Source organism: Lipotes vexillifer, unplaced genomic scaffold (genome assembly GCF_000442215.2).
Source record: "Lipotes vexillifer unplaced genomic scaffold, Lipotes_vexillifer_v1.1 scaffold91, whole genome shotgun sequence".
In the NCBI taxonomy this organism is placed as follows: domain Eukaryota; kingdom Metazoa; phylum Chordata; class Mammalia; order Artiodactyla; family Lipotidae; genus Lipotes; species Lipotes vexillifer.
The window spans coordinates 4647184-4660687 of NW_006777583.1; the positions used below are offsets into that span (position 1 = coordinate 4647184).

Below are 13504 nucleotides of genomic sequence, written 5' to 3' on the forward strand. Positions count from 1 at the left end.
TTCCCTACATAACATTTAAAAATATTTATTTAGTCAAATCTACCAAATTTTTCCTTTATGGTCTCTGGGTTTTGTTTAACACTTTTAAGATTTTTAAATTCCCTAAGATTTTATGTGACATCACAAAGTAGGACAAATACAGAGCTAAGAGTTACAGAAAGAATGTTTATGCAGTCTGAAAATGCCTTATGAATGAGAAAATATTTGAGGAGCCAGAGGACACTCTAGGCTAAACGTGAAAATACAGAAAAGAAGAAAAGTAGGAAAAGGTGTAGGTAATTTAGCAGTCCAACAACTGTTGATAACAATGCTCTAGGCACCAAAAGGGAAAAGAAATGTAAGACTGACGCATTCACTGCCCTCCAGAAGTTTACAATTCAGATGTAAGCAAAAATATTTTAAGCAACAGTTAAGCAACAATGACTAAAAAAATTTAAAAATTAGCAATGGGCTTCAATCCAATGAAGTCTATGTAGTTGAAAGTACAGTGGGAAAGAGAATTCTGATGGATCTTAAGAGATGGTGAGTACACCCGAATTCAAAAAATTTTTTAACTTTCATCAAGTAATGAACTTCTGCAAAGTAAACTCACCTGTAAAACTAGCACTCAGCTCAAGAAAAAGTGCATGACCAGCAACCTAGAAGCCCCATCCTACTTCCTTCTTGTCACTCCCCGAAAGCTCAGATTTGTTTTACCTACATTTTCACTTTGTATTAATAGAATAATACACTATATACTTCTTTATCTCAAAACATGTTTGTGACACTCATCCAAATTTCTGCATGTAGGTCTAAATTGTTTTTTCCCATTACTGTATACTATTCCATTGTGTGAATTATAATATATCATTTATCTATTATACCAATGATGGGTAGTTTGTATATTCCTACTCTGGACTCCTGTGAAAAATACTGCTATCAACATTCTAGTACATATCTTTTGGTGAATACATTTTTTCATTTCTGTTGGATACCTACTAGGGAGTAGAAATGCTGGTTCATAGAATGTACATATGTTCAGTTTTAGTAAATATTGCTAAATAGTAGTTACAGTTGTGCAACATTCTCATCAACATTTGATATTTTGGCTGTTCTAGTGAGTATGCAGCAAACACAATTATTAGGGATAATATGAAAGTCCAGATAACAGCAAAGCTCTCACAACAAAAGATCAAATAATGAGAACAGAAAGAAGGCTTTAAAAAGAACATGGATATTAATAATTAGCTGGAGCTGGCAAACAGTCCTTAAAGGTAGATAAAAATATAAGAAAAGACAGAAAGTAGGAAGCATAGTGAATAAGTGACTAGTGTTCTGGTAATTGTAACCTATAGCATGAGTCTCTCAGTAAAATGCTATGGTCCCTACATTTCTAGAGAGACAATAGCTATTTTATTCCAAGGAAATGAATATCATAAATAATTTTTTTAAATAATATATATTTTAACAAAAACTTATACAATAGCTTTCCTATGTACCACAGTGTATAATTTCATATCTGTATCAGTGAAATATATTTAAGAAAATACAATGTATAATTTGATTAGGACATGTATTTTTAGTAAACAAAAATTATACATAATCTATAACAAAACTACCTTACATCTGTCTAATATCTAACTTTTTAAAAAATTCCAGACTTTCAGTTAAACTAGTGAAAAAAAAATCCTGATTAAAAAAGGAAAACACAAATTATTCCCATTTTGTAGGTGACTAGAACTGTGACCTCACCTCAGCCACAAGCTCTCAGGGAATGAGAACCATATCTTATAATTTATCACAGCCCCTCTCCACAGATTTAGCATAGTACTCTTAGCAAAACATCCAATAAAGCCTACTCACCAACATGTCAGAATCTATAACTACTCACCAATATATCATATATGCTGCTTCATGTAGCTGGTGAAAAATGATTAGATATTTATGTAATAAAATTCTGATAGATCTAAAAATCCATAATCATTTTTTATCAAGAATTCATCAACAGGCACAGATTTTTTAAATTATGTATTAAAAAATACTACAGGGCTTCCCCGGTGGCGCAGTGGTTGAGAGTCTGCCTGCCGATGCAGGGGACACGGGTTCATGCCCCAGTCCGGGAAGAACCCACATGCCGTGGAGCGGCTGGGCCCGTGAGCCATGGCCGCTGAGCCTGTGCGTCCGGAGCCTGTGCTCCGCAACGGGAGAGGCCACAACAGTGAGAGGCCCACGTACCACAAAAAAAAAAAAAAAAAAAAAAAATTACTACAAACTTCAAGAACAATAAAGTAGAAAGCCACAAACCATGTCCAACAGCATCTGCTAATAGATCAAAGCACTTTATTTCTAAATAAAGCTTTAGCTTATTATTTCCCCAAAGTTCACCTGGGTGAGATTTATACATGATTACTCCAACCAATGAACCACACAGTTAATTTATAAATGCTGACTCTTAAAAGAAAGGTAAGTAGTGACCACAGACAAAATTGCACGATTTTCTGAGTTTATCTGCTTGCTCCAATTCAATTCAATGTTAGAATTTCTAACATTTATAAGTTAAATAGATATTAGGTATTTTACACTTAATGGAGTGAACAACAGAGTTTATAAAACTTGTATTTAGTTGATCAATAATTTATGAATTTTGAGAATTTAATCGATCAAAATGTATAAAGTTTTAAGAAGCATAAAAATGACCTAAGTATAAATAAGAGCTCTAAGAAACCATTGAAGAAATACTAATGGAACTTTAGAGGGAAAATGGCCAAGAGATTGGAATGAAACTTTTTGACAGCAAAGAGTTTTTCACTGAAGAGACAGAAAGAATGGTTGGGAATGAAAAACAGAGTGAATGCTACAAAACTAATCAAACATAAATATGGAATACAATACTGCTCAACAAGCAGTCGTGAGCGTGGAAATACGCAACACAGCATGGTGTACAACTGTGAAACTCCATCCAACCTTAGACATCGCTAAATTGTTTTCTCCAGAGATTAATGACTCACTAGACTTGGTCAGCACTGTGTTTGAGCAGAAAGGGAGTGTTACAAGGAAAACACAGATGAATAAAATATGTTAACAGTTTAGGAACAAATACTAAGATTTCCGAGTGCAACACATGTTATGCCAGGTACAACTAGTCACACTAAAAACAAAATGCTAAAAACTCACTCACTGTCTTCTGTGGGAAGGACCTGCAGGGAGTAAATCCACTCGATTATATCATCCTTGTTCACCACATCTAAGGAGTCCAACATATCCAGCCCAGAAAGAGCAAAAAATGCAATAGTCAACCTAAAAGAGAAAAATATAAAATTCCATCTTAAGTATCAAACCAATGAAGTCTTTCTGGTTCAGAAAAATAATAAACTCATTCCAACTTTACGATAATTTAAACAATATTCCCAACTTGCAAAAGCCGAAAAAACCAATTTATTCTTATAAGTTAATAGTATCAATCAAACCTTTGTTTTAATTTTTAATAAAGGGACATTTAAGGGTTAAGAAATCAACCCTACTCATCTGAAGTATACATGAATTCACTGAAACCAGTTTATGAGCAACCTGAAGGCTAAAAGTAGATTTGAAAAAGAGAATTCCCTGCACCTAATCAGTATATATAAGGTCAAAAAGGTAGAAAATATATAAAAATCTCAATTTTCACTGATTTGCCAAGAGCAATTATGCTTGTAGCTGGTGCTTAATTCTTAAGGATGTTAGAATGAATCTATCATTATTCAAATTTGTTTATGAATAATGTGACCCCTTGGAAAAAACTTATAATGAATTTTGGGGAATAAGGAAGATTTTTAAAAATGCAAATGCATTTCAGTTTCCATTTTCCTAGAGACGAACATTTTTCTTCATTCTTTTTTTTTTTTTTTTGGCTGTACCTGGGCCTCTCACCGTTGTGGCCTCTCCCATTGTGGAGCAGGCTCTGCAGCCATGGCTCACGGGCCCAGCCGCTTCGCGGCATGTGGGATCTTCCCGGACCGGGGCACGAACCCTTGTCCCCTGCATCGGCAGGCGGACTCTCAACCACTGCGCCACCAGGGAAGCCCGAGACAAACATTTCTGATGAAATGGAAAACTATAAAGCAATATCCTTCCCCTCCAAGATTGTGCACTAAATCAGAAATCTAAGCTTTGTGCTTTCGTATAAAAACTAGTCCCCTTAGTGGTTGCTTTTTACTTAAACAGTTTGTTTCATATAATTCCTTTCCTGTTGAGATGCATTCTACAAAGTTGTTTGATTGAGCATGGTTATCTCGTTTCCATATTCTAATAATTCCTATGACTAATACTGATAAACTAATACTTCAAATTATCTGGTCTAAAATCTTCTAGCAGAGCCACTTGGTGCATTCTATAACCTTCTAAACAGAGATTCCAAGAGAAAATTAAGCCTTAATGCCCTAAGGCAACCATTGTATACAATTAACTTCTCTCCTCTGCATCTAGAATGGTATCACCAACTTTAGGAGAAATGAGAAAATAGTCACTCATTTTTTTAAAGGGTATAATTCTCTCTCTGATCCCTGGTTGAAAAGGCTGGCATCCATAAGATAACAGGAGGAGAGGGCTTCCCTGGTGGCACAGTGGTTGCGAGTCTGCCTGCCGATGCAGGGGACACGGGTTCGTGCCCCAGTCCGGGAAGATCCCACATGCCGCAGAGCGGCTGGGCCCGTGAGCCATGACCGCTGAGCCTGCGCGTCCAGAGCCTGTGCTCCACAGTGGGAGAGGCCACAACAGTGAGGCCCACGTACAACAACAACAACAACAACAACAACAACAACAACAAAAGAAAAAAATTAAGAAAAAAAGAACAATACATTTTACGAAACTCACATTACCGAGAGATTATTACTATGTATTAGGCACTGGGCTAGGAAATTTCTCATATATTATCTCAATTTAATTCTAACTCACTGAAATCCACATGAATTAGGGAGGTGATTTATCTGGATAAGATCAGGAATAAATTAAGGGCAGTGGAACACCTTTATGTGGGAAGCAGTACTTCAGAGCCCAGATCTGCAATAAAATGAGCTAGCCTCAAATCCTAGGCTGGTCAATTTCTAGCCATATATAATCTGGTTAGGTTACCAAACCTTTTCTAAGTCTTTTCTAAGTCAGCTTCCTTATCTGTAAATCATTAAACTTCACACAGTTATTGTGCTTACCTGCTCAAAAGCAAGCACTAAATAAGTGGAAGCTATTATTATTGGTATTTCCCTGATTTGAAGGGACAGGACTAACTTGCACTATACAGACCTTTTCATTAGTTGGCAACTTCCACCATCCCCCCCAACTGCTCTTCTCCAAAACAAAACATTTTAGACATGGGGAACATTTCTACCTAACAGTACTGACATGTGAAAATCACTGCTCTTGGTGCTAATTATGTTTCATGAGATAAGGTCTGCCTTGTGCATGATATGCACTCAATTTATTGAATTACCTAACAAATAAAAGACCTGCAATACTACATCTAGCCCTCCTGGAGAGCTATCATAGGGTTCAGTTTGGCTGTAATCTATAAAGTGAATGACGACAGTCTGGTAAAATTAAGCATCTAATACTTTAGTTTATTAAATCATTATTACAGAGAAAAGCAAAAGGAAGAGAGATAAAAGTGAGGAACAACACGAGGTGCTGATAAAACAATCATCTTCCTGTTACTAAAAAATGTTCTAAGAAAACATATCCAAAGGGCTATAAAAATAAGTAGGTATTATTTCCTAAGTTAAAAGCAGAAATTATCTCGTCCATCTCTTTAATTTTCTAGTTCAAGATAATAAAGAATTCAAGTAACTTGAGATTTCAATGCTAGATAACCAATGAAAACTACTCAAGGAATTCTGAGTCCAAGGGGTGTTTCTCAAATGTGGTGCAATTAGAATCAGCTTAAAAACAAACAACTTAATACACCACCAACAAAACCAGGAGAGGCCTAGGCCTTACTCCACGACAAAGGTATCATAAATTCTAGATGGAAGGCAGGGTCTGGGACCTGGTGTTTGGGTAAGTGGGGACGGGGTGGAGGATGGGGAGCTTCCCAGATGATTCTAAAGGGCAGCCAGGCTTTAGAAGCACAGCGATTCTCCACTAGGGCAATACTGTTCCCCAGCGGACATTCTGAAGACAATTTTGGTTTTCACCACTAGGGAAGGGCGCTATTTGGCATCCAGTTGGTAAAAGCCAGGGATGCTGCTAAATGTACTATGATGCACAACACAGCCCCAGTCAACAAAGAAGTGTCTGACCCAAAATGTCAACAGTGCTGAGGTCTAGAAACTCTCCTCTAAAGTCATACTGTTATCTGTATATAAGAGATACCTGAATGATCTGTTTTTTTGTTTTACTTGCTCCACGGTATGGATGCAAATACCAGAAATCAGTCATCCGATGGTAAACTATTTTAAAGTCCTGCATACTTAACTATTAAAAGCTTCTCAAAGTCCAGCATTTTCAACTCATAGCAGTTTAGACTAAGGTTTATAGGATTAACAACACTATAGTGAAAAGCCTGTTTATCAAGTTAAGCACCCAGCAGTGGCTGGCAGACAGAACCAAGAAGTCAGTTTGGAGCAAACATCCAGACTTCCTCTAAGGATAATAAGAAAGTATTCCTTTTCTGACCACACTAGAGTTCTCAAGTAGTCCTAAAACACTGAGAGGGAGAGAATTAAATAAGTCACGTGGAATAAAAAGGAATTCTGGGCTGTGGTCCTCTGGGAGAAATAATGTAGGGTTTTGTGGTGCCCAGTTGACTGCTGCTTGGGGTAGAGACTGCTAGGCAACCTGCCTTGGTTCAGGCATCTAGAGGGGTAATCTTGCCAATGCATGCATCTAAAATCAGGCCAGTGAAGTGATTTTTACTTTATTACTTCTTTGGAGAGCATCTGTCTGTTTTCTTCCTTTCTTCTTTTCCCTAGAATTAAACTCTGAAAAACTGAACTAAGCCATGTCGTCCTGCCCCTTCTCCTACTCTGGACAGTACATATAAAAAGTTTATCTTACTTGGATGAACAAGTAACATCCCCACCACTGCCCCGCCCCCCCCACCCCCACAATCAAGTTGCTTCACCAATAGATCAATTTGCAGGTAAACTAAACGATGTTTCTAAGCGCTACCACAGATAACATCCTCTTCCTTTCCAAATCTGCTCCTTTTGCCTCTTGTTCTCTAGACCAGTTGCTAGTTCCAACCCTAGAATTCTGGGACTCCTCCTTCTTTCTTCATCCCCTCCTTTCTATCCCTAATTTTGCTGTCCCAGCACTTGACTCCTGGACTATTACAACAGCTTCCTAATTGGTGCCCCTGGTTCTGGTTTTGTCCCACTTGATACAATAACTAATCTCAAATCCAATGATCACTCTAAAATGCATATCTAACCAGAAAGATCCACTGCTTGGCAACTGCCCGTCACTTACATATCAAATTCCCAGGTTCTTGACATGGCAAAGAAAGCCTATGTCTACCTCTCCATACTAAATTCCTACCACACCTGCCTTACATTTTGAACCACCATCAGAGAACTGACTGGTGTTTCCCTGCTCAATACTCACTTATCTATCTTTATTGTCTTTATTTATTGTCCTTTTGCCTATAATCCACCCACCCACACAAAAACTCAACACATTCTTTAATATTTAGCTCCAGGGTTACGTCTTCCAGGAAGCCTCAGACTCTTCCTCGAGTCTCTCTTCAGGTTGATTACGTAGGTGCTTCCGGAATGCCCTGTGAATATCACAATCACCGTGCAAACAAAATCAAAGTGGGCCAGGGGATCAGCAGCATCAGCCTCACCTGGGAGCCTGTCACAACTGCAGCATCTCAGACCCCACCCAGACCTACGTAATGAGAACCTGCATTTTAACAAGATCCCCAGGTGATTCATATGCACATTAGAGCTGGGAAGCACTGTTGTATTAAATAATCTGTTTGTACTTTTGTTTCTCCTATTAGGCAAACCGTCTCAAACTTTAGTGTGCATCAGAACTACCTGGGATGCTTATTATGAACCTAGACTCCCAGGCCCATACAGAAAGTCGAATGCAGTAGATCTGGGGAGGGGCTCAGGTATGTGTATTTTTATAAGTACTCTGTTATCACTGATTAAAAGCCTCCCTCACCAACACACTTTGAGACACACTGCCAGACTGTGATATACTTCAGATAATGGAGAGAACAAAAGGACAGAGAAGTTGCTGGCTGGTAGGCAGCTAAGTGGTTACAACACAGGATACAAAGGGGATACGGAGGAAACCAGAATAGAAAGATTGTGAATGTCTTGGGGAGGGTGGAAATCATCTAAACCCTTCCTCTAGAAGAGTTGGGTCTGTAAAAATAACATAAAAGAAAATGGTCAATATTTTGCTCCCCAATTTAAAAAGGCCCACTCTAATGCCCACTGCCCAAACACAAATGACAACAATATCACATAACCAAAAAGCTCCCTAAACCTCTCATGAAAAGAAACCTGTTAATTGACAAAGCTCACAATCCAAGGTCTATATTCACTTGAGTTAACTAGTAACCATCACTTTTCAGAAGTTAATATAAAAGAAAAACCTCGAGTGAATCAACAAACAGTATACCTTATAATTTTCATAAAGCCACTGCTATTAGAAAAATTAAAATTATTCTATGGATCGGGCTAAAAGAAACAGGGAAACAGAATAATTTTGTCAAAATGGTGGGTCAGAAAATAAGGGTCTAAATGTCTAGTTCAATATTAGCCTTCCTAGGAGTCAGCTGTTTCACATCTATCAGTAAAAACAAATGAACACAGGAAAACCTGAATCATTGCTTTATACCTATCCCCATACCCAGATACATGGTAGCCCCTCAGTAAATGCTTGCGGAATTGAATTATAATACTAAGAATTATGACTTAGTTAATACATTGTTTTATCTTCAAACTCTATTAGTAAAAATTTCGTGACCAGTCACCTTTGCTTAAAAAGTTGGAGCTTCCTCACAAGCGTCTTAAAGTCAATTATGAATCACATACACCACAAAAGGACTTAATGCTGAACTAAGGAAAGTAAAGAATGTGAATCAGGAAAGAGAAAAATTGAAAAACTTAAAAAAAATCACCACAAAACCCAGTATGTGCATATTATCTTAAATGTGGTTATGAATTGAGCCATTAAAAATAACCAAAATGCTAAAACATACTTAAGTGACAAACATGAGGCATAAAAAGGATATAATTAATATCTCTTAACTAGTGCACTGTGATATTACATATCTATTATCTAATATACAATGCCTGGTGTAAATCCTAAGATCATACTAAGTTATTAAATCTATTGTTAAGTTAGTTGTTTAATCAGACAATTTATGCTGTGAGCAGGATTACAGTTTACTGCCAACATGCGTTAGTCTGTATGATTTTGTCCTTGCTGAATTTTATATAGACCAAACACACTAGCATTGTGAAAATGCAACCACAGACCTGCGATAGCTACGAGCAAAGTTCAACTGTTTAACACTCAAAATAGGATGTATGTTTTTCTTTATTCAAATGCTTTAAATTAACATAAAATTAATCCTCAACAAATATGTGATTTATCAATGTATTTCTAAACATCCCATATCATTACAATCAATGACTGAGTCTTGGAAATGTTAATTTAGATCGAGGTATGGGCTCTGCTAGTCAATCAATATACATAGATGGAGAAAGGAATACAAATGATGCTTCACTCTTTAGCAAAAATCTGTTCATCCTTCAGGGCTCAGCTCGGAATAGTTATTCAACAAATATGTCCTTATTGCCTTCTCTTATGCCAGATATTAGTCAAGGTTCTAGTGCAATGCTGTCCAGTAGGACTTTTTGAGATGACGTAAATGTTGAGATAGAAACAAAAGCCACAGGCCAATGTGGTGACCAAGCACTTGAAAAGTGGTAACTACTGGAAACAGAGGAAGTGAATTTTTAATCTTATTTCATTTTAATTAATTCAAATTTAAATATCCAAATGTGGCTACCAAATTGGACAGAGCAGCCCTGGTATTACAGAGGGAAACAAGAAAGACAAAAATCCTGCCTTCATGAGTCTACAATCCTGTGTGAAAGAAGGGTATCATCAATATATAATTTCAGGTGGTGACTGGAAGTAGTCTCCTTTGGAAAGGGTGATTAGGGAAGGTCTCTCTAAGGAAATCCGGGTTAGGAACCTGCCCTATTGAAACTGCCCGTACGTCTTGTTCAGCTGTGCTCCAGCACCCACCATAATAAATATTTCTTGACCATGTATGCGAAAGTAATCTATAAAACTTCCAAAACTGAAGTGTTCAAAATACACCACAGACTCAGTTACGAAAATACGGAAAAGATCAGAGCAAAACCAACTGGCTCTCTCTTCCAAGCCAGTCCCATGAAGCTTTGGAGTCTCACTTCAAAACACAACAGTGCAAAGCAAAGATCGCTGCCTCCTTTCGTTATTCTCATCCCCAGACGTTTACTCTGAATGACTAACTCACAGTTTCTTAGCCTCTGCCAGATCACAGTCCTCAGACCACCCCAACTCACAATGCTATTGCAAATAAACTTTAACAGGCTGCTTCCAGCAACACTGCACCTCTTTCGCCAATCCTATCATTAGATTTACGATTCCTGGAAAGTTCTTATCTACGCAAACCTTAGAGACTCCCTACCGCTCCTATACACTGAACACCATACAGGCATTCAATTAAGAATTAATGACTTTATGGAGGAAAGGGAAGCACTGGAGAGGCTATTTAGGTAAAATACGATGACAAACCCTTTGTCTTTTTCTGTTTATACTCGGAAGCGAGGCCAAGTGACTCACAGGTTCGGAGCAGGGGTAAAAAAGAAGCTCAAAGTTGAGACGTAAAAATGGTTGAGAAGTGAAAAGGGCGAAACCTGTAGATTCCAAAAGCCCTCGACTTACAGCTCGCCCCAGCCCTCTCGCCGTAGCTCGCGGGAGCAAGGGTGACTGCAGCCCGGCCCGGGAGGGGAAGCAGTGCCGGGTGGGCGGTGGCGCAGCCCTCAGCGGGCGCCCACTTAGCCATCAGGCTCCGCAGCGCCTTTCCGGGGGGCCGGGCCCTGTGTCGGCCTCGCTGACTGTGGCCACCAGTTACCTGCTGGTCTCGAGCGAAGAGTAGCGCTCCGGCAAGACCTGGAGGCAGCGCTGGAAGAACCGCACGTGCCGGTCCCGTAGGAAATCCAGCCGCTCTCCCTCTCCACTCCCAGCCGGCCGCTCATCTTCCGTGGCCGCCATGCTGCTACGGAAACGACGTCCGCCGCGACCCGGAAGCAGTTGGCTCGCGGCGCGAAGAAAACCCAAGGGTCAACACCTGAGGGTCGCGTGGGGAGGGCAAGTGCGCCCTCCGCTTCCCACTTCGGTGATTGAAGGTACACGCTGTCAACGGAAGGCCTTACGCGGCGCTTTCTCCCTCCCATTTCTCCGTAGGTAGCGCACGACCCCGCCTTTTCTACTCTAAGCTCCAAAGGTTTGGAAACACCTCGCAAGCCTTGTAAAATTCAGCCCACAAATCCTTCCAGAACTTTTATCTTGGATATTTGGGAGGAAGTGCAAGGTCAGTAGCTTCAAGTTCGCTTTGAGAAAAGTAAGGCCCCAAAGAACATGAAGATGGTACATATGAAAATAGAGATGGGCCAGTATAAATTTGCCAACAGACTCATTTTTGGAAGGCCACAGTTTTAAGCTGAATGGATGGAGAAACTCAATCTGCAAATCAAATTATTTGGTTATGGGGATAACCAAATGCTTATTAAATAATTATCGACACACACACACACACACACACACACACCCTGTTCACTCGCATGGGAGGGTTTGTATCATTTGCTTTTACGGGACAAAGATTTTACTCCTTGAGTCAATGTGTCATCCAGCATCAATGTTGGATCAATTTGCAACGGAAAATATGCACAACGTGTTCTCTACGCATATGCTAAAAAACACGAAATAACATAGGCTTCTAGCTTTTTTTTTTCTTCTTCAAAAAGAGGGATTTAAGTTGCTTCAACCATATATTCTTCCCTTTAAAAGTTTATGATTTAGTCTTGGGGGAAAAAAATCCACGCAAGGATCAGGCCTGAACTTGGTTTTTATAATCAACTAATAGAAGTTTGGGCATAATTTCAATTGTTAGCTTTCTTAGAAAATGTATTTCTTAAAAAACATACCATGTGGGCTGGAGTTATCCTAATTCACCAATCCAAAGCACCTTGCATAATGTTAGGTACTAGTAACTAATTATTCACAGGTACTCCTGCATGTCTTTAACAAATATTGCATTAACAACTGCCAGGTAGGGGCAGAGGGCTGTCCTTGGTGCTTCCCTACGAATACAGAGGCCAACAGTCCTTGCCCTTTAGGTATGCCCAGTTTAGAGGGCGTTATTACAATGAAGATCTTTCTCTCTCACTTACACATATACACCACAAAATGTCTGAAGATGTTCAAAGTGAAATTACATCACCACATATAACTTACTAGGATCAATTATGCACATTCTATATAAGCTCAGAAAGACAATCCTATTCAACCTGGCCCTTAAAGGGGAGCCAATATTTCATCTGATTCTCAGCCCAAGAACCACTAATCTGATCCAGATCTGGAGGAAATACTTCTATGGTGGACTCACTGAGAGATAATATACCTCCTAGGTAAGTAATCACCACCTTTTCATGGGTGATTCTGACCATACAAGATTTTTGACATACATGTGACGAATCTAACCCCCTACATAAAATGTCACTCTACATTATTAGTTAAGAAGTATAAATAGCACAAGTCTTCAAAGTACAGGAATGATAGAGTATCTATAAAATTGAATACTATTTATCCATTAAATGATAATGTTTGAACTATACAGAAACATAGAAAAATATGTTATGTAATGTTAAGCAATTACAGTGTAATATCTAAAATGTATTCTAAGACTACCTATTTAAAATATGTAGGTGTATTTTTGGAAGAAATTACCTTAGGGTAGTGGAATTATGGGTGCTTTGTAACATTTTTCCTTTAGTGTTTTTTTCTAAATTTCTTATTAATATACTTTTTAATCTGGTATAAGAAATGTTTATTTGACATCTCTTCTATGAGCCTATAACTGTAGACATTATTATGTTTATTCTATGTCCTTTATACAAAGGATCCATATGATAAATTCCTCACTTATTTTATCAATAGATTCAGTTAGAAGGACTAGTTTCTTCAAAATACTCCATACTTACTTTTATTAAAAAAAAAAACAAAACAAAAAGCTGTAAGAACCATATCACCCAGTAAGCTTACCTTAGATGCAGGAAACTAAAAGCTGTATTTATGTACAACAAAAAGCAACACGTTAGAAAGTAATATATGAGAAACCTTTACTTTTCTGTATCTTGTCGCTGTTCAATTCTGTTTTTAAATTCCCTTGTCCTGTTCTTTGTTTTATTTCTAAACTGCCTCAAATCATTTTAAAAAGTTAAGGAGAACAAGTACAATAAATAAAATGGGCATTCCT

At 38.4% G+C, this 13504-nt stretch overlaps 1 protein-coding gene across 1 annotated transcript in view; it reads right to left on the bottom strand.

Moving 5' to 3' along the window:
• The window catches only part of PGGT1B (protein geranylgeranyltransferase type I subunit beta), a 56655-nt gene extending 45404 nt beyond the window's left edge, over window positions 1–11251 (bottom strand). The window contains exons 1-2 of the mRNA XM_007451209.1: window positions 11102–11251; window positions 3158–3276 (exon numbers count right to left, since the gene is read on the bottom strand). Of these exons, the coding sequence (XP_007451271.1) occupies window positions 3158–3276; window positions 11102–11241 (259 nt within the window). The 5' untranslated portion in view covers window positions 11242–11251. The remainder of the gene's footprint in view (window positions 1–3157; window positions 3277–11101) is intronic.
• Window positions 11252–13504: the final 2253 nt, after the last annotated feature.